This window comes from Manis pentadactyla, chromosome 3 (genome assembly GCF_030020395.1).
Source record: "Manis pentadactyla isolate mManPen7 chromosome 3, mManPen7.hap1, whole genome shotgun sequence".
Lineage (NCBI taxonomy): Eukaryota > Metazoa > Chordata > Mammalia > Pholidota > Manidae > Manis > Manis pentadactyla.
In genome coordinates, this window is record NC_080021.1 from 45,820,797 (window position 1) to 45,843,151 (window position 22,355).

A 22,355-nucleotide genomic window follows, 5' to 3' on the forward strand; every position below is an offset into this window, starting at 1 on the left:
AAATCTAAAAAGTATTTGTGATTTTTAAAATATTGTATCAATTGATGTTTGATATGTGGTCTTGTATTCTATAGGTTATATTGAAGATCTTTCATTAAAAAAATATATTAAAAAAATCTTTCTCCCATAATTTTCTAACAAAATTTCTATAAGTGAAATAGTATATATATTTAACTATCTCTGTCTAAAAATGGTTTTATTATATTTTTTGTGATAAAACCAACCCATTTTATATCTGACCAAAGTCATAAGCTCAGACCATGTTAACATAATATTTAAAAATATTTCTGGATATTTAATTCTGATTTGAGGTGAACAAACTTTATCAGTTCTTATTTGTTGAGAGGAATCTTCTTGTCAGATTTACTGTGTATTTGTTGACAGTGTCTCTTAATATTGTCTAGCTTACTATCTTTAAAATATTTTACACAGTAAATAGCCATTTTTGGTAGCAAATTGCATTGTTGTTCATCGTGAAATTTGTGATATGCCTTATTCCAGTCTCTTTCTCTTGTGTTTTTCTTCACTGTTCCAATAAGAATACTAGCTTTTGTATCGCTACTTGATTCTGCATGAATAATATATACTTTTTATATTTAAAAATTTGCCCATTTACTTTTTACCTAGAAAAATAATTATAATTAAAACAGTAATAAATATTTCAGATTAATAATCAATTACAATTTACCTAGGATATCACTGTAATTTTTTCTGTCTGCATAAAATTTTCAACTCCATTAAATGTTGCAACAGTGCATGGAAAAAAACATTCATTCAGAATCAGTTCGTTAAGGTTGACCACACTGGTGATGTGATTATGTGTAATGTCAAAGAAAAATTGCACTGGACAAGTTAAGCAGGCAAGAAAACTTTAGTCAAGACTGTTGTAGTACGGGAGAGAGTGAACTCACCTCCCAATAGGAGAGGATTTATAGACAATGGGTAAAGTACGAGAGTCAGGGGTGAAAAATTACTGAGAGGAACTTGGTTAGGTATTAAGGGTGGGGGTATGAGGATTTGGTTAGGTATCCAGGTGGAGAGATTCTTGATAAAGTGGTTTAGCAGGGTTCTTGCCAAATCTGGGTCTGGCAGGCTGTCAATGCCAAGGCCTAGTTGAGAAGATGGTTCAGTGGAGCATAGCTGAAGTTTGGTCAAGGAAGAAGCTCTTGTCAGTAATATCAGAAACAACAGAATCATACATAATGAAAGAGTTAAGTAAAATTTAGTTCTACCAAAACAATAAAGTCTTTAATGGAAAAATATGCTGCTTCAGTTAAAAAATTTTAAGTTTGAATTAATTAAAATTCAATAAAATTTAAAATTCAGTTCCTTAGTCCCATTCACTACATTTAAAATGCTCAATAGCCACATGTAGTAATGGATACTGTATTGGACAGTGGAGTCCTAGAGTAGACAACAGTATGTACTCCAGTGATTTTAACTTGTCCCCATCTGATGTGCTTTTAAATGGCTTCCAACATTGTACAACTACATAGAATACTTTGTTACTCCTTGTGTGTATCTGAGTATTTTTCCAAGGTAGATTCTGAGAAGTAAAATAACTAATTTTAGAAGGTTGTTTTACACGTGATCTATTAATACTCTCAGATTGCCATCCAAAAGGCTATTTTACACTATCACAATATAGGAGATTATTTGCTCTTAACCCTCATCCACTGTTGAGATTTTCAATTTATGAATTTTGCCAATCTTATAGATGAAAATAAAATAATTTTTAGTGTACATTTCCTTGGTAATTAGTGGACTGAATAGTTTTTCATGTTTATTAATATTTCACTTCATAACATAATACATGTTATTCTAAAAATATTATCTAAAAGACAGTATGTATTTTGTGTTCTTGCTTTGGGTACCTGTGGTCAGGTTGTTGGGGCAGGTGAATTTTCAATTTGCATTCCTGTGAACAAGAATAATTTGTATTACTATTTTCTACAATTTACTGAGCAATAGAACTGCTTAAAGACAGTGAAAGGCTAGGACTACTAAAGAATCAGATTACCCAGTATGGTATGCCAGATAACACCTAGCATTCCATAAAACACCCAGCAATCTTTCACTTTTTTTCCTGACAGATAACACATTTAAAGCTGCTAGCTCATTATCTGGCTTACAGTAAGAATGAAGTAAATTTAATTTGCTTCTCTTCCATTGAAATAATGAAAAGCAAGATAATTGAAATTTCTGGCATTTCTGTAGAATTACCATCCAGAATTTACAATCCAGAATTTCCCTGGATAGGGGCTGTATCTAGATTCAGCTTTGTTTTCCTTGGGCATTGCCCAGTGATTGGGAGCATTTTAAAGGGTTGTACAGTAAGTGTTGACTGAATGGAACTGTGTTCAAGTCTGTTCTCATTCATTTTCTTATCTAGAGATATATGTACATATCAGGTGAAAATAGACTTATTTTTCTTACATTGTTATTTTTCATGTTTTTAGACTGGGATTTGAAAATATATTTTAAGCACACAAACTAGGCCCTTTGCAAAATGGTTAGACTAGTTGTTTACTTTTGTTAAAAAACAAAATTTTACTGAGCCAATTTTATATATTTATTTATCCACTGAGTAAATTTTAAAGATCATACTAGCTTTATTCAAGTTTTCATGAGTTGGGCAGCTTCCCATCTAGCACACAGAAAGGAGCTCCAAGGAGCTGTATAAAATGAAGGACTTCTATTGGCAGAAGGGAGGGGGAAACAAGGAAGCTGCACCAGCAAAAGTGACTGTGGCAAGGTCCATGTACTTTCCTTTAGGGGATGGCAGGTGTCTGTCAGGCAGGTTACAGGTCACTAGGTGCTAATCAAGTAGTTCCTGATTGACTGGTTTAAGACTCCATTTCTGAGGGAGCTGAAACTGTGAAACTAATTAACTCTCAGTTTGGTGACTTGAGACTTAGCATAAGTGACTCCATTTTGGGTCTGTTTTGTTTTTAAATAGTCCAAATTGTGTGAATACAGCTAAATAAAAAAGCCTACTCTATAATAATAGCAAATGCAATTTTGTTGTGTGCAGTCTTAAGGCATGATTATGCTGTTCTCTCTGTGAGTGGTGTTTTTTACACATGATAAAGCAGGCTAGCATATTCACATACATTATAGGTAGAAAAATCCCTTGCTTCAAAAACATTTCTTATCTGCTTTTTAGATTTAGTGTTCAACAAAAATATTTTTGTAAATGACTGGAAAAAATATGCAGTGGCTTCTGTAGACTGTAAAGTGAAGGAGAAGCTTAGCTTTACTGTGGAGTCTGAGTCTGGGTGTAACCTAACTAGCTAGAGGATATGCAATTCCTGATTGACAGCAGGACCAGCATTATGCAGATTTTGGAAGAGAACAGCAGCTTAGAAAACAGTGGTTAGGGGCTCTGTTAGGAATCACCACTCATATCTTTAGTTTTTCATTTTTCTGTCTACCGGATTTGTAAATAAATAACACAAAACCAGTTCCTCCTTTGTTTTTATTAAAGTGATACTGCAGTGCAGTTTTAAGATAGGCATATTTGTGTGGAAATTCGATATTCTCACTAAATTAGCTAATTTTTAGCTGTGTTCCATACTTATCTCTAGACCTTTGTGTATTAAATCCTATCTCGAGCTGTTCTCTTTATACACAAGTGTGTTTTGCCTGTGCCTTCCTGTATTCAGTGAGAAGCTTTATGTAGGTCAGGCTTGGCTTAAGCAGATTTCCTGAACCTGCGTCAGCTTAAGCTGGAGGAATTTTAATAAACCCTCCCCTGTAGGCGTGGGCCTAAATGAGGCTAGCCTAGTTAAGCCTGATCTTTTTCTGTTTGTGAAAAGAGCTGAGCAGAGCTGAAGGCTGCTTGGTGGTTTCAGAAGCTGCCTACTTAATTTGAAAAGAACAATGGTAGGAAAGGCTAGGTCTTCCAATTTTACCTTATCTGAAAAGCTTGATTTGCTAAAGCTGGTGAAGCCATATGTTAAAATTCTCGAAGAACACACTAATAAACATTCAGTAATAGTGGAAAAGAATAGATGTTGGGATATCATAGCAGTTAACTATAATGCAATTGGAGTAGATCGCCCTCCTCGAACAGCCCAGGGCCTACGCACCCTTTACAAAAGGCTCAAAGAATATGCCAAACAGGAGCTATTGCAGCAAAAACAGACCCAATCAGATTTTAAAAGCAATATTTCTGAGCCAACCAAGAAAGTTATGGAGATGATTCCCCAGATTTCCAGTTTTTGCCTGGTAAGAGACAGGAACCACATACAAAGGTAAGCTTTATTTTCTTTACTTGTGGAAAATTATGGCACCTCCTATGTATTGGGCTCTGGCTTAGTTGTGATAGAGATATGCATAGTAAACATCCCCACTAGGGGAGCAATGAATAGTGTCTTTGTTTTACAATCTTAAAAAGGAAAAGTGAGGCTATAAGGAATTTTTCTGCTGCATTTGATTTAAGCCACTTTTTATTGTCTTCCCCTCCCCCTTCCCTCCTTCTAGTTTCTAAGAAGGGTAGGGAGAACTAAATGGGTTGAAATTTGTGACATCACCTCACAAACTTTTTAAGCTTTAGAATTAACTTGTTTAATTAGGTTCTGAAGGATAACTTTTTTCTTTTTTTATTTAAGACCACATTTCATTGGAATTTTCAGTTTTATATAATGTTAGCAGTTTCAGAAGAAATGGAACCCTTGTTTTTTATGAATTGTCCCTATCTACACTTACTGAATATTAATTGAGCTAAAAACTGAATTAACTTTATTAATAACATGTAAATTAAGGCAGTTTAAATTATTTTTCTAACTTATATTCAAAATTAAAAAGATAAACACAAGCAAAGGAGTTAATGCCGAAATAGGGACCCAGATCACTTAATAAAATTAGAAGTTTTTGTTGTTTTTATTCATTAATGGTCTAGTTTCACTTTGGTCTTAGGTCATATACAGGAAAGGGTAAGCTCACCTATACTTCTGCAAAGATATCAAACTATGAATTTTAAAATACCAGTAAGAGCAACTGGTTTCTTACAGGTTTAGAATTTTTGTTGTTGTTAAATATATGCTCTACATATCCCCTTGCCTGGGAATCTTCACAACTGTTATTTTACCATCAATTCAGATTTTAACCACTGGTAAGGATAACAGTGGCAGCTACATTCTTCTTCAGAACCATTTAAGGTAATTTAAACAAACTGTAAACTCCATGTTAATTGAGGGACCCTTTCAAACAAAGCTTTACAATGTGCTTTTGTATCGGTGAGGAGTCAATATATAAGCAAAATTATTGATTACCTGTGAAATCCTTTGGAATTTAGGAGAATAAGAGGGGGTAAAATGGGGGAATATAACAAACATATTTGTTACTTTGATTATTAGGATAATTTTTCTGAGCCCAGCTTCTTACCATATACTGCTTATTTCTAGTTAATAGCATAGTAAAAAAAAAAAACACCAGTGGGAATCTGGGACATTGATAACAATGTTTTAATTCAGGGGACCATTGCTTAAGAATGTGATGACAATGATTGAATCCTAATATGCTGGATGTCAAAAACAACTCTACAGTATGACTATTTTACATGTGCTACTTACTAAAAAACTTTTCTCCCTTCAAACCATAGAAAAAAGTGCCCTTTTGTATTACAGGTATAAAACTAGCTTTTGGGTATTAAGTAGAGGTTTTTGTAATTTGAAAATACACAGAGAAACTGTAGTTTCAGTTGTATATTTTAAGAACAGTGAATATAGAAGAGAAATAATATACAAGTATCTGCTTACATTTTGACTATGTATATACATACAACATAATATAATACATATACACACATACAATCAGTCTTTTGGGATGGTAACATTTCTCTGATAAAATGAGTTACTTGATTTACATATTTCTATACCTACTGTTTGAACAATGTTTCACATTTTAAAGGGCAGAATATTAGAAATAAGCCCTTTAAATGCTTATTTGTGTTAGTGTCCGGTGCCATTTTCTGTTAACACTTTTGTTTAATATATTTAATATGCTTAGACTTATTTGATTTATGTCATCTTGAATCTTAATAATTATCTCAGAAGTTTTTATTCTATAGTCTTAATTATGTTTCTGTGTAAATATGCCTGTTAATCTCACCAAACTCCATTCTTAAAAAGGAAAAATTATTGCCTATATTATTTAATGTATTTAAAAATACATATGTAATTTGTAAGGCTATCTCTATAACACATTGATATTTGTCTTTATTTTTACTTCTAAGATTATGTTTTGTGTTTTTGTAAGCTATTTGATCCTTAAAATTTATATTCATAAGTTTTAGAACTCCTGCTTATCATTTTTGGGACCTTCTCTAAAGCACTTATTTTTAATATTTTACTTTGTGTGCCTTACTTATAATGTTCCAACTAAAATAGAATGGAATATTCCGGATATAAGGCATATTTTAAATTTACACAGGAGTATATGTCTAAATATGAGTCTTATACTTTGTTATACATGCTAATTTGGAAGATTAATTATGTAGATTTAAAAAGTTTAATTTTTGTCAGTAGTTTTAAGAATTTGCCATTCCAGATTTTAGAGAGGTTAATAAAAGTAACTCTTGCTAATTTGAATTACATTTATATTCTCTTGTTTTGCTTTTGAAAGTCATAAGATGACAGAAAAGGCAAGAATGAAAATGAAGGGATTTATTTAATTTGTAGATCTACAAATAGATTTTTCATAACATACTATATCTCTTGTTATTTGATTTGTGTCCCTAAGAAAAATATCTGATATTTCTAGCAATTTAATGTCACATTAGTAAGGGACATATGGGAAGTTTTAATTTTTTTCCTTATGTTCTACTTGAACTTGGTCCAGTATTTTCATCTTTCATGTAAAATGTATTCTTAACTATGCTACTTATTTATCATTTGCAAAATGTTCTCTAAATAACGTTAAGGATAGCATTTTCCTCTTAATGTTCCAATAATTTTTTCCCTCTATATAACTTTTACTTTTAAGTTAGGCGAAAGCATAAATTTTAAGACCCTCAAGAAACAAAATTATATATTTTTAATTAGCAGCTTCAATTATACATCAAATTATTTTTAAAAGTTTTCTTAAAAAACAGAATTTAAGGTACATTGTATTTGTTATTAACAAATATTGTCATGTCAAAGTTTGCTGAAACTGGAGTGGATATTTTATTAAATTTAATAAGCTTGCAATTTATAAAGGCCATTAAAAATATTGCATTAAGGAAACTATTTTATTTATTCAATTATTCAACATATGATGAGCACCCACTAGGTTCCAAATACTATATTGTGCTAAGTGTTGGGGATGCAGTGGTGGATATAAACCTTTGACCTGTGCACTTTACCTGATCAAACATTGAAAGACAGAAAGAACAATTGAGTCATGCATTTTAGGACAGGTAAAGGGTGAATGCCATTGCATCTAAAATTGGATTGTTAAAATAACCCCCCGAGAGTCAAGCATACCCAAAGCCATACAAAACTTTTTTTTTGACGAGTACAGAAATACATACCTCTCATAGACATAGATGGCCTTCCACTGTCCTAGAAGACATGGAGCTCGGTGATTTTTAGATCAGTCTAGGAGAGCAAAAGCAGGAGATCTAGGACTGAGGTGTTGAATAGCAAGTCCCAGAAAGCATTAAAAGGCCCTCGATACCATTTAACAATGTCAGGCTTATATGGACAATTGGTGTCTCTTTAACAGCATTAAAACTTACTTTTTTGTTTTATTTACTTTATTGACCTTGTGTGATATTTGTAATTTTCTGTCCTTTTAAAGTTAAGAATAGGAGTTACAAGTGTGTTTTCTTGAAATCCTAAATTTCATCATTTTAATCTGTTACTCCAAGGGTTAAACATTTTTTTCTTTCATAATTTTCTTGATAGCTTTAAAGATTGATAATTTAATGTATATTAAATATGAAGTAATGCTATAAATATACCCTTGTCTTCATTTGATTTACATTTTATAATGCTTTTTTGTGTGCTGTAGTGCAAACTTGGATGAGGAAGCACAGGCTGGTACCAGTTCACTAATGTTGGATCACCATCCAGTTGCTATAACAGTGGAGGTGAAGCAAGAAGAAGACATTAAGCCCCCTCCTTCACTGATTTTAAATTCTCAGCAGAGTGCTACTTTAAAGCAAAGAGAAGAACATGAATTAGTACATGTTATGGAAAGATCTTTGTCGCCATCACTTTCCTCTGTTGATATGAGAATGACATCATCTCCATCTTCTATTCCAAGGAGAGGTGATTTTTTTCAGCATGAGAATGGAGAACACTTTAGGTCACAATTAGGGTATGATCCTCAGATTCTACAAATGCTGAAAGAGGAGCATCGGATAATTTTAGAAAATCAAAAAAATTTTGGATTATATGTTCAGGAAAAGAGGGATGGATTGAAAAGAAGGCAGCAGCTAGAGGAAGAGCTGCTAAGAGCAAAAATTGAAGTGGAAAAGCTGAAAGCAATTCGCTTACAGCATGATCTGCCTGAATATAATAGTTTCTAAGATTTTTTTTCAATCTGGCAACTTGATTAATATTGGCCAAATTATTTTTATCTGGGAATATCCTGAAGCAGAATACATATTCTTTAAAAATACTGTTACCCTATTATGAAAAACTTTTTTGACATGATTTTCTAATTATTTAATTTTCTTTTGAGATATACTACAATTTATTGATTGGTTGGCATGGGTATATATATATTTTTGTTTTCCTTCAACTTTCTAAGAAGTTTAGTTGTTGGCCTTACAAAAAATGTTTTATTTTTATCATTAAAATATAACATGTGAGTATACGTACAAACATATATTCTTTCAAAGTTCTGAGTCTTTAACATTTAAAATTAGAGCTTTGAAAGCTGTAGTTTAAGGTTTTTAAGTCAGTCTAGAAGCAATACTCGCCTAGTAAACAGAAACTTGTTTATATTACATTGATTTTATGCTTTCATATTTTGAAGGAGAAGTCCTAGTATTTTAGAGATGAAAGTTATTTGCAGATCACTTTTTCCCACCTCTTCAATTTAGAGGTCCAGGGAGAGCTCGATGACTTACTTACTGGAACAAAAGCTATTATGGCAGAGCAAGGACCAGCGCTCAGTTTTTGTCTCACTGTGATTTTCCCCCTGCTATTCCATGGAAGTAAAGATCCACTAAAATATCTTCCATATTAAAAAATTAGAAGCATTTATTTTTAAATTGCTTTTAAGGATTAGTAGGTATTGAAATCAGAAGAATTATATCAGTTACTCTCCATTCTGCCTTCCTTTTTTCTCTAGTAAGATATTTCTCTTTTAGGTATTACATATTTTGGCTGTAAGATTTAATATGTCTTAATTCACTTTTAATGTCTTATTCTATAAAAGATTTCTGTCATAGTAAGAAAAAAACAGTAAAAATTTCAAAGAACAAAGTTAAAATTTTACATAGACTGAAAATAGCAAAAAATGTTTATAATTTATTATATAATCTATAATTTTTAAAATAAATATTGCTGTTTTAGTATTTGTGGAAATAAAACTTCGATTCTTGAAAGTACACATACTAAATTTAAGTTAAATCTTTAATATGTATATTACTTAAAGATTTCTATTTTTGCTGGGCTTTGTTGAGGAAGAATTTTTAAGCCAGGTTTTAAAATGAGGTAGGTAGTAAGTGAGAGTGAGCAGCATGAAAAAGGCATAGAGTATGGGGAAAAATGGGTCAGTGTACTAGCACAATATAGTGAGTGCTAAGCCGGGTGATTTCAAGTGGGTATAGGGAGGGCCAGTTAGGGCTGTGGTTACCTGGACTAGGACTTCTCACTTGACTGAGCTCTAGTAGAATCGTGCATGCAGAAATAAGCCAGAAATCTGCATTTTTGTGTGAAGTTTTCCAATTTTAAAATGAGGATAATACAAAATGTGTTTAAAACACTACACAGACAAAACATGTCAGTGGGCCTTATTCAGCTAATGGGCTTCCAGTTTGTTGTCTTTATGGTAGGGTTATGCTCACCAAGAGTAGTTCCTGACCACTAGCATCAGCATCTCTTGAGAACTTGTGAGAAATGTAAGTCCATTCCTTTTGAATCAGCAACTCAAGGGGGAGTCCAACATCTGTTTTATTAAACCTGTTAGAGATTCTGATGCAAGCTAAAGTTTGAGAACCACTGGAATAGAGTTGGAACTTAGCTTGGTGCTTAAATCATACTAGATTCTCAAAAAATTTTGTTGAAAAGAGGAGCAGGTGAAGGTGAATTGAGGGATATCAGTTTGGAAGTTGGTGCCAGATTATGGATTGCATTAAATGCCATTTTTAAGGAATCAAACTTGAATGGACAATGGGAAGCTATTGAAGGCTTTTGGTTAGGGGGAGATAAATTAGAGCTGAGAGTTGGTGTTATAATGGCATTTAGTAAGAGGAAGTTAAATCCAAAATTTTGATTATGGCTATTGAAAAAGAAAGAATAAAAAATCAAATGGACTCATGCTACTATTTTAGCTTGCTGATTGCTTAATTTCATTGGTATTTTATATCTGCTATTAGAGTTAAATATTTTATTATAAAAATGCCTTGAATGTTATAATATGATATATTCTTTAGACAGTATGATCTTTAATCTGTTCTGTGACTTTTCTTTCAGTCTAATGAATCTTATCTAATTTGAGACAATGTTTTTACAATATAATTCTACTAAATACATCCTTGTAGATAAAACATTTTAAAATTATTGAAAGCAAATTACTATATATAATGAAATTCATATTACTGTCTCAGCATGCTATGACTCAGAATTGGTGAATGTTCAATTTAAATGTGGAATTTGTGCAGCTATATCAAAGTTTTTCAAAGTGTGTTCTGTGGAACATTAATTCTATGAGATGTTTCTAGGGAAAGAGTTCTGGTTTCAAACAGTGCAACATACGTCTTTTTTTGTGGTTAGGTTCTAAAATTTATGTGTAAAGTAGAAAAATGTATATACAAAATCATCCTTGAAAATTTATTTTGCTGCCCATAAAATAGAGTAAACATAGTCTGCTACAGTCATATTTTTCTCCAGTATTGTTCAAGACTGTTTCTTTACTTGTGTCAGGTGACAAATTCCTTAGCATTTAGGGCTAAGTAGAGTAAAAAACCTTACTTTACACATTTTTAAACACTAGAATTGCACACATTGCAGTGAGTTTGCTGTAGCAATTATCCTGAGTGAATCTTGTTTAATTTTAATTTGCAAAAATTTAAATGCTTATAATTTGCTCCAGTGTATAGCCACCTCTCCACCCAGGTACCTGTAAGTAGCATATTAGTTTATGAGAAATGCTGTATAAAGAAAACTTATTTGACCATTTAACTGTTTTTGGAGGTGTTTATTATTTATTTATTATCTTGCACAGTCTTTTAGAAAATTCTGAGCTAAAAAGCCTTTTTCTTTTTGATATTGAGACTTTAGAGTTTTTTGACTACTTATCAACTTACATTAGCAATTTTTGTTGAGGACAAGTTTTGCTAAGGGGACTGTAAGGGGCAAGTTCTGCTAGGTGCTAATGGAATACAGCTGAAGCCATCAGACATCCTACATGCCATAGACAACTACAAAGGCCATGAGCTTTGCCTACAAAATGTGATGCTGAGAAAACATAGGGAAGAGTTATTTTTAAAATGTGGGCTCAATTCTATAGAAATATATTAATTTTGAAAAATGTACTAAGGCAAAATATTTCATCTAATATATAGTATTTAGAGAGTATATAGATTATTTTTGCCACCTTTTTTATCCATATCAAAATGATACATTGTTGTAACTTAGGATTTTCTCAATCACATATGATTTATAATGACATCCTGAAAAAGTTAAAGTTAATCTCTTTCTAAAAATGGCAGATATCTTAAAATATTCAAATTAAGTACTTTTTTGTATAATTTGACATCAACGTGGTGTTATTTCATTTTTGAAAGATTCACTCTACCCTGTTGCATCTTATGTGAGAATGTTTAAAATATGAATTTTTTCCATGCGTTTTCTGGGATAATGTGAAATTTTAAATAGACATGCTTAAATAATTTAGAGTGTGAATGATTGTATTTAATATATACTATAGATAATAGTGGTTAAATGCTTTGTTGGTACATGTTCTTTTAAATACAAGGTAATACATCGTACTGATTTGTGTACTCTGTGTCATAAAACAATTCAGTACTGTTAAGGTAAAATTTTTGGATGAGACATAAATAAAATAAATGTATCTAGATGACAGTGTTATAGTAGATACCAAATGTACCATGTCTAAATATCAAAATTGTTTTTCCATTTAAGATCCATAAATTCTCAAAACTAATATTTGATGCAATTCAATTGTAAATACTTAGATGTAATTAGATAAATTATGGTTGCAATATGTAAGAAATACAAAAGAATAAGTTCTTAGAATATGCAACCTAATTCAACATGCTAAATCTGTGGTTTTGAGAAATTGGCTCAATATTTTTTTTCTTTCTTTGCTTTGTAGAAAGTCTTTTTCTGTTAGGAGTAACTAACTGCTTTTATGATTTTGTAAGTTAAAAAAATTTTTATGTGCCTGACTGGGGTCCATGAAATAACAAAAGTACAATTCTCCACCCAAATAAAAAAAGCATCAGACACACTGAAGGCTCTGATTGTTTCATATTTTCAGAAACAAAAGTGACTATATACTCTTATTAATTAGTAGTTTGGTAAAATTTTTATAGAATTGTTAATGATTCATGGTTTCCCATGTTGTTATCTTAGGCAACATTCCACCAAATTAGAGCTTTCCAAAATTGTTGTACCATGTATAGTGCTTTATTTATTATGATAGAATTTTCATTTTAAAACCAGAATTGGGCTGAATGTTGAATGTTGCTTTTTTTTAAAGCTAAAATTTATGTTTTATGTATAGTTGTAAAACACTGATATCAGTGTCCCATTACCTTTAATCAAGAGTGATTACACTCTTGTTGAAAAGTAAATTTATTTATCAAATGAAATTTAAAGTTGTTCTAACAGTGGGGGAAAAAACTTGCTTTTTGATTAAGGCTTTATAGAACAGAATTTCTATTTAATCAGAGCTATCTAGGACCCTTTTCTGATGAAAACATTGTATCTTAACCATTAGTGGAATTATTAGATATATTTTTTCTCACCTAATTATCCTGAAACCTCAACCAGGCGTAGTACATTAATATGAAATACTTTTGAAACATAATTTTTTAAAAAAGGAACATTTACAAAAAAGATCATATAATGCTAGATGGGATGTTGAAGTGACTGGTTTGTAGTATTTTTTAAAACCTTCATTTTTGCTCAGAATAAATTGCCTTTAATTATTTTCCATTTTCAATGGGATTTCATTTATAGGTTTAACATATCAAGTCAATATAATGTTTTAGAGTTTAGTAATTTTGGATTCCAGATCATTTAAGTTGAACATGGAAATGTGAAGTTTACTTAAGAAAATTAATTTTCTTCTTCTGTAGCATCTAAGTCTTCATCCTCTTCATCATCATCTTCTGCTTGCTGATCCTTTCTTAGTCGACAGGTGGATGGATACCTGTCCTTTTCCAGATACACACTTGGCTGACAGTGATCTCTGAAGAGGTGATTTTGAATTTGCTCTTACGGTATCTAAACGAGATGAATAATCTGGTGGATAAAGAGAATTTCGGAAAACCTCTAAATCCTCTTTATCAATCTTTTATATATTTTGATAGGCAGCAGTGTAGACCTCTAAAGCTTTGCCATGAAATAACATTTTGATAGTGATAAATTCTGAAAATACGGTCTTTATATCCTTTATTTTCTGCTTTTCAAAATTGTCAATAGTTTTCCTCTAGATGACGTGTTGTTCGGGTAGCATCCATTGTAGCTCTCTGTAGTTCGGTTTCTGCCTGTGAAATAACGTTATCAGATGGGTTTCGCTGACGTGTTCTTTCTGAGTTAATTGTTTAGCTTCTCCATTCCTTGATGTTAATGTTGCTTTGAGGTCATCACGTTTCATTTTTACAATGGCTCCATAAGCTTTCAAAGGTTCAGCTACTTTGGCTTCAAGTCTTTCAATCTCTGCTTGTCGATAATCCTGAAGTTGGTTAAACTCGTCAGCAAAGTTTTTCAGGCCCTGCTTTAAATGTGGGGTTTCTGTAGAGGCATACACGTTGATTTCATTCACCAGGAGGTCTGCTTTGTCTCGCAGTCTGGCAGTTTTCCGCACATAAGCAGCAAAGATTTGGCACAGCTCTCCAAAGTGCTTCTCCACATTTGTAACAGCATCTTGAAGTTGTCTGGCTTGGGCATCCCGATTTTCTAAGCTGCGCCTCATCATCTTGCCTCGTACAGGTCTGGGGATCCGAGGCTGGGGCCCAATAACGGGCTCCACGCCGCCCGAGCCAGCGTTAGGGCGCCAGCCGCCGCCGCCACCGCCGCCCGGAGCCCGAGCGCCCGCCTTGCGCGCCCCCGGGCCGGCCAGGGCCCCGGCATTTCTACGGCAACGCGGCGCGCGCCCCCGCGGTCAAAGCCGGAGTCGGCGGGAGCGCGGAGAAGGCGCCCGAAGGGCAAAACTGCGAGGGCACGCGAGGGTCCCGGCAGCCTCCCCAGAGACCCGCCGCCGCGCTCGACGCGCGTGCCTGCTGCCTGATGTATCTCAATATATTTTTATATATCTTTTAAATTGTTTAATTAAAACTAGTAGCTATAATTTGAATTTGTATTATTTTTAGTTTTCAATTGCTTTGTAAATATGGGAAGCAATATCAAGAAATAAAAATACTACTTAATTCAGCCCAATTTAAAGTAAAATGGATGTATCTTTAGACTTACACTTTGTTAGTAGATCTTCAGTGTTTTAAAATTGTGTGACTTAATCTCTGTTACAAAGATTAAGAAAGTCTTCAAATATACAGAAAAAGCTAAAGCATTTCACAGTAAATATTCATGTGCTTAACACCTAAATTCTGAAATTAATGTTTTGCTGTATTTGCTTTTTTATATATTTATCCATCTATTGAGTCATTTTTTTTTAAAGAAAACTGTTATTTTAAAACAAGTTGCAGAATTAGAGTACTTTACCCCTAAATATTTCAGCATAAGTTTAATGAGCTGGAGTTCTATGTTTGTGTGTGTGTGTATGTGTGTGTGTGTGTGTGTGTGTGTGTGTTAGGTATGATTTGCAAACAGTGGAATGCACAAATCTTAAATGATGAGTTTTGGCAAATGACTACACCTGTGTAGCTTAAATCCTTCTCAAGATTAAGAATGTTACTACCATCAGAAAGTGCTCTCCTTCCCTTTCCTAATTAATACCATGGCAGCTCAGGGAACTACTGTTCTAATTTTTAAAAAAAATCATAGATAAGTTTTGCCTGTTCTAAACTTTATATAATTGGAATGATACAGTGTGTACCCTCTTTTCTGTTTTCTTTCAACCATTTGAAGACTTTTAATATCCATTTTACTTTGTTCATTGCTTTTTTGCTGCTGAGTAGTATTCCATTGTATAAATATACCACAGTTTGTGTATCCATTATCTTTTGATGGACTTCTGGGCTATTTCCAGATTTTGGCTGTTACGTATAAAGATTCTGTGAATATTCTTGTATAATTTTTTTATGGATATAATAGTGGATTAGGGAAGATGTGCATTTAACTTTTTAAGAAACTGCCAGACCTTTACCCAAAGTGATTATGCCATTTTACATTTCCATCAACATTGTATTGTGTTTTTTTTCCTAGTAAAGCTTTGCATGTTTAATGATTGGACTGTCAGATTGGAAATTGATGAATAACTTTTCTGGTACTTAAATGAATTCTCTAGATACTTGGGAATATTGCAGATTTATTAATTTTTTGTTTTCTATGTTAGCACTTATTGTATATATGCCTTGACAGGAGATACTGAAAATATGATGGAATGTACAGTCCCTGTCATGCTCATAAAATATTCTGAAAATGATATTTAATGCAAAGAAATATCTTCTAGGTTTATTTTGTACATTATGATATGTATTCTTAGCTGACATTTAGTCTCTTATTAGTTAAAAAAAAATATAGATGGCTACCAGTTCAAAGGAATTTGTGTCTGTAATTAATATTTGTATGTTAATGTATTATTTTTAGTGTAATAAAAACTATCAAATCATAAAGTTCTGGTAGGTTTTGTTAATCTCAAAACTCAAATAAACCCACAAGAGATTTACATTCTTTGTTGAATGTGATTAATATGAGACATTTTACTTTTAATTAATTTTATCAAAAACAATGTATTTAGAATATTTAAAAGGAAAGAAAGAATACTGAAGGTGGGCTTATGGAATGTACAGTTAAGTCATCCAACCCTAGAGTAACTATGCTTGGCAAACATCAAGACAATAATGTCCACTATCAGTATTAAAATAATGTTATCTTCCTATTTCTCTATTGTCAAAGGTTTTAAGCATCCTTAACTTTTTGAGTCTTGCTGATAGGCATTCATGTCTTGTTTATGCAGGCCATTTTTTGGTATTGATTTGGGAAGTACATTACAGGGTCAAGGGGGAAAAGATAACCAAGTTTAGAAATAAAAATTACAGTTAAAGTGGAATTATTAGGGATGGTTAGTCTGGGACATAGTAAATTAGTCAATACTTTATGTTTTACAAGTACTCTAGGTATAGGAGATCATGTTCCACATATATTTAAGTCCCAGTATCTTCATTCTTCTTTTTAGAACCCTTCACCCTCTCCCTTCCCTGCCCTGTGGCCTATATTTAAAATGGGACAAATTGGGAAAACGATGAGGGTAAGATGATGATGATGGAAGTTAACATGTAGTTCTTGCTACATGACCAATACTGTTTAAAGTGTTTTACGTGTATTAGCTGATCTATGTCCACAAGTCTGCAAGGTAGGTATTAGTATTACATTCATTTACAGATTTATAAACTGGCACGGAGGGGTACTTGTCCAGGGTCACAAAACTAGTATGTGGCAGAATCAAGATTCCAACCCAGCCAGATTAGTTCATGCTCTTCTCCTCCTGCTGTTCTGCAAAAGAAAGGATATATCTTAAGTCTGAAAAATGTTATGGTATTTCAAAGTTAATTATAAGTAATTTCTTAATTCTCAGAATTTAATTATTATCTTTTGTTCTGTTCAGCCTTTTTTTGGTGAGAGGAAGGGTCTTGGACACAAATAGCCACTCTTTCTGTCTCTGGGAATACAACAGGATATCTGACTCATGACATTTTTTCCTGCCCTTTTGATGAAGACATTCTTTTTACCCTTGTTTTGCCGCAATCCTGCAGAATTACATTTTTTTCCTGGATAACCTAATGAAAAACAAGAACAGATTTTTAAAATACAGGAAGATATAGCCAGTCTTTCAGTGCACAGTGACTGCTACTGGTAGAAGTAATGGAAAAATCACTTATTTAAATTGGCTGAAATTGCACACTGGAAAATGTTTTATTAGAGTTAAAAAACTGATCAAAGCCTCCTGTATCTTTTTTGTGTATGCTAAAAACCCCAATCAAGACCATTAAAACTAATGGATTTTAAGCAGGAAGGATACATGGTCAGATTTGCTTTTGAAAATAGATACAGTAAACATGAAAAATGGTTGTAGGGAATAGGTGGCAAGAGAAAGTTTCAGTAGACCTGTTGGGAAGATCCTGTAATAGAACAGTAGTCTAGATTAGAGACGATGATTTGAAAAGAGTGTAGACAATGGAGAAGGCAAACAGTACACACCTTTGAGACCAGGAAGGGGGTAGAATCATCTGGATTTTATGGTTGATTGGCTGTGGAACTGAGAAAGTGAAGAATGATAAGGATAACTTCCAGTTTTTTTTTATTTGAAAAAGTGTGATGGTACCTTCACTGAGAAAGGGGAAAACTGAAGGAGGAGCAATTTTTGGAGAGAAGATAATGGGACATGATGAGTTTGAAATGTCATTAGTCATTTATGTGACAGGTCTGGGAGGCAGTTGGCTATACAGATAAACAGATCTACATTCATGATTTGGGCTAGAGAAAGAATATGTAAGTTAGTACAGAAGTGGTGTTGAAGCCATGAGAGTAGATGAGCTAATTTAAGAAGTGGTGCACAGTGACAAGAGGGCCTAGAACTCAGATCTGATGAACTGTAAAGATGTTTAAGAAGCAGCAACCATAAAATTGGAAAAATTGAAGTGTGTTAGAGAAACTATAGAAATAGAGTAGTATTTCAAGGAGGAAGTAGTCAACATTGTCCAATGCTTTTGAAGACTTTGTTCAGGACTACAAAAATAACCTCTGGATTTACAGACGAAGAGCTCTTAGTGGCCTTTTAACAAGGGCAGCTTTGAGGGAGGGTTGGTTTGGAAACGATTGGAGTACAGATCTTCCACTTAACGGTGGGATTATGTGCTGATAAACCCACTGTAAATTGAAAATAAGTGGAAATATATTTAACATACCTACCAAACATTGCAGCTCAGCCTAGGCCTACCTTTTTGTGCTTAGGACAGTTACGTCAGCCTACAGTTAGGCAAAATTGTCTAACAGGAAGTTTATTTTATAATTAAGTGTTGAATATCTCCAGTGATGAAATTAGGGGAGTCAAGCAAAGAGGACATGTAAATATATAAAAAAAATTTTTACCGCTGATAATGGAATTCAAATTATAATGTTAAATAACTTCCACATACTGATTTGGTAAAGATGAGTGTTCACACAAAATTATGTACAGGAATGTTCATAGCTAGTCAAGAGCTACAAACAACCGCCTTTCCGTATTTTGTACAATTCAGAGGGAACAAACTACTAATACAGGCAAAAACTTGGATGAATCTCAAAGACATTTTGAGATTGGGAGAAACCAGTCATAAAAGTTTGTGTGCTGTGTGAGTTCCATTTATTTGACATTTTCAAAAACGACAAAACTATATTGATGAAAAACTGATCAGTGTTTGCTGGGGATTTTGGATAGGACAAGGGTATGGCTGACTGTAATGGAACAGTATGAGGCAGTCTTGGGGTGATGAGACTATTCTGTATCTTGATTCTGGTTGTGGTTAAATGAGTCTATAATTACGATAATAATTTGTAGAACAGTACACTAAGAAAACAGTCAATTTTACTATATAATAATCTTAATAATAAAAGTATAGTTAGAAAAAATTGGTTAAGATGATATATTGTGTTGATGTACGTGTAGTGAAGTGGACACTTGATTGGTGGGAATATCATTGGTAAAACCTTTTTGGAAGAATATTTTCCAGTCTAAATTAAGAGTCTGAAAATCTTTAAACCTTCTGTACCAATAATTTTATTTCTAAGATTTTTATCTTGAGCAAATAATCAGAGCTGTACAAAGATTGAGTAAAATAGTAAAAACTAAAACAAATGCCCAACAGTAGGGAACTTATTAAACTATGATACTTCCTTTTAGTAGAATATTATACTGATATTAAATAACATTTTACTTTATCACATAGGAGATGTAATCACAGTAATGTAGAAAAAGAGAATAAAAAACTATACATTATATTTCTAGGTATATTAGGAGAATATTTTCCCCCAAAGAAGTGTATAGCAATTACCCATTGTGCATATATACACTGGAAGACTAGGAAACTGGGGCAACTGCACCAAAGTCCTCTGCCTGCTTGGCTTCTGCCCAGGGTTACAGCAGCCCGAGTCCTTCCATTGAGCCATGCATTCTGAGCATAGCTGACTCAAGCTGCATAAGAATCATTTGTTCTCTTCAGAAACAAACTTTGATGTTTCTGAGGATAATTTGTCATTTGGAGATAGTCAAGACTGACGTCTAAATCCATGAATGCCAACGATGAGGGTATGAATTATCTGAACATACTAGAATGGACTTTCAGGCTTTTGGGGGATTGGTTTAGTAGCTTGAAGCCGTGCATTTTGTTTTGTTTTGTTTTGATTTATGTTTTCTTTTCTCTTTGGTAAATACCGTCCAATGGAATGGCCGTGTATAGTATGTGTGTGTTTAAATTTTTCAAGAGTTTGCCAAGCTATTTCCAAAGTGGTTGTACTGTTTTGCATAACTTCCAGCAGGATATGTTATTTCCAGTTGCTCTTCATCTCTGCGGACACTTAGTATGGTCAGGTTTTTCTAGTGGGCATGTGGTGTTACGATGTTCTTTTTTTTGAAGCTTTTTTAGTATATAATTCACATGCCATAGACTTCACCCATATAAAATGTACAATTCATGTTTTTGATATAGTCACTATTATGTGCAACTATCCCCACAGTCAATTTTAGAACATTTTCAACACTTCAAAAAGAAACTGTGTTCTTTAGCTGTCGCACACCACCCCCACCTTCTATTCCCACCCATACTCCCAGCACTAAGTAGTTGCTAAAGTACTTTCTATCTCTATAGATTTCCCTGTTCTGAACGTTTCGGATGAATGGGATTTTATTTTATGACATGTTTTTTTTTTTTTTTTTTTTTTTTGTGTGTGTGTGTGTGTGACTGGCTTCTTTTACTTAGCATAATAGTTTCAGAGTTCATCCATGTGGCATGTTAGTACTTTATTCTTTTTTTGCCCAAATAATATTCCATTGTATGGGTATATCACATTTGTTTGCCTCCTTGTCAGTTGAATAGATATTTGGGTGGTTTGGGTTATTTTGAATAATTTTGCTGTAAACATTCACGTGTGTAAGTGTTTGTGTGCACACATGTTTTCATTTCTCTTGGGCACATCCCTACAAGTGGAATTGCTGTGTTATATGGTAACTCTGTTTAATCATTTCAAGAATTGTAAGACTCTTTTCCTAAGAGAATTCACTGTTTTACATTTCTACCAGCAGTGTTTCAGGGTTCCAGTTTTTCTACATCCTCACCACACTTGTAATTACCTGACTTTTTTATATTAATCATCCCAGTAGATGTGAAGTGTATCTTACTGTGTCTTAAATTTGCATTTCCCAGATGATTAATGATGTTAAACATCTTTTTATGTATTTATTAGCTATTTGTATATGTTCTTTTCTGAGTTATCTAAGACTTTTGTCCATTTCGATTAATTTATTTGTTGTATTATTTTTGAGCTGTAAGAATTATTAATACATTTTGGATATAAGTCCTTCATCTTTTATATGTGTTGTCAGTATTATCCTCTGGTGGCTAATTTTTTGTTTTCCTCATAGCATCTTTCAAAGAGCAAAATTCTTAAAATTCAGATAATATTCAATGTATAATTTATGTTTTTTATGCTTTGCTTTTGTATTCTAAGAAACCTTTGTCCACCTCAAGGTTAAAAATATTTTCTCCTATGTTTTCTTGTACAAATTCATAGTTTTGGGTTTACATTTATGTCTATGATCCGTTTTGAGTTCTATTTCATATATGGGAGTGAGTTAAAGTTAAATCTTCATCCTTTGCCAAGTGGCTGTCTGATTGATTCAGCGACATTTATTGTAAAGACTTTCATTTCTTTATCGAATTTGCTTCACCAGCTTTGTTGAAAATCAGTTGACCATATATGTGAGTCTGTTTCTGGCCACTATTTTGTTGCATTGATCTGTATGTCTATCTTCATTATTGTTGCATGATTGTAAGCCTTGAAATCAGATAGGATAAGTCCTGCAACTTTCTTCTTTTTAAAAATTGCTTTGGGTATTCTAGTTTTTTTGTGTTTTCATATAAATTTTAGAGTCAACCTAGCGGTTTCTACCAAAAGTATCCTGGGATTTGATTGGTATTGTGTTGACTATAGAAATCACTTTGGGAGGAATTGCTGTCTTAATACTGAATTTCCAATCCATGAAATAGGAGCTCTGTTTATTTAGACCTTTGTCAATGTCTCTCAACATAGCCTTAACTTCTAGTGTAGAGGTGTTAAATGACATTTGTTAGGTATTGCGCATGTTTTTTCTGGAGTTACCATGAATGGAGTTAAAAAATTCTTCATTTTCCAATTATTTCTTGCTGGTTTTTACAAATAGAATAGATTTTTACATATGAACCTTGCATCCTGTGACACTGTTATAATAATTTTATTAGTTCTAGTCATTAGTTTTTAGATTCCAGAGGATTTCTGTGTAAACAATCTTATCATCTATACATAGGTACAGTTTTACATTTTCCTTTCTGCTCTTTATGCTTTTTGTTTTTATTGTCTTATTGCATTGGCTGGGACTTCCAGGACAATGTTGAATGGAAGAGATAAAAGTGGGCATCCTTGCATTATTCCTGATCTCAGGGTTTTCCCTTTTTCTTTTCCTATTTCAGTAGTTGGTGTGTTTTAAAAGGTAAATGAATTATTTGGTTTTTGTTCTGTAAATTCTAATATTTTGATAGCTTCCTGGGGTCAAGTATGTATTTGGTACAAGGAATAGTGAAGGGCTTTACAATA

At 33.0% G+C, this 22,355-nt stretch overlaps 2 protein-coding genes and 1 pseudogene across 4 annotated transcripts in view; 2 read left to right on the forward strand and 1 right to left on the reverse strand.

The window, feature by feature from the left end:
• The window catches only part of RAD54B (RAD54 homolog B), a 107,977-nt gene that overhangs the window by 29,223 nt on the left and 56,399 nt on the right, over positions 1–22,355 (forward strand). The gene's annotated exons all lie outside the window — the stretch shown is intronic.
• Positions 1,761–20,233, forward strand: FSBP (fibrinogen silencer binding protein). The gene is made up of 2 exons (XM_036933213.2): positions 1,761–4,256; positions 7,999–20,233. Exons 1-2 carry the CDS (start codon positions 3,883–3,885, stop codon positions 8,516–8,518), a joined length of 894 nt encoding a protein of 297 aa, XP_036789108.1. The 5' UTR covers positions 1,761–3,882; the 3' UTR covers positions 8,519–20,233.
• LOC118906982 (CBY1-interacting BAR domain-containing protein 1-like) lies at positions 13,419–14,343 on the reverse strand (annotated as a pseudogene).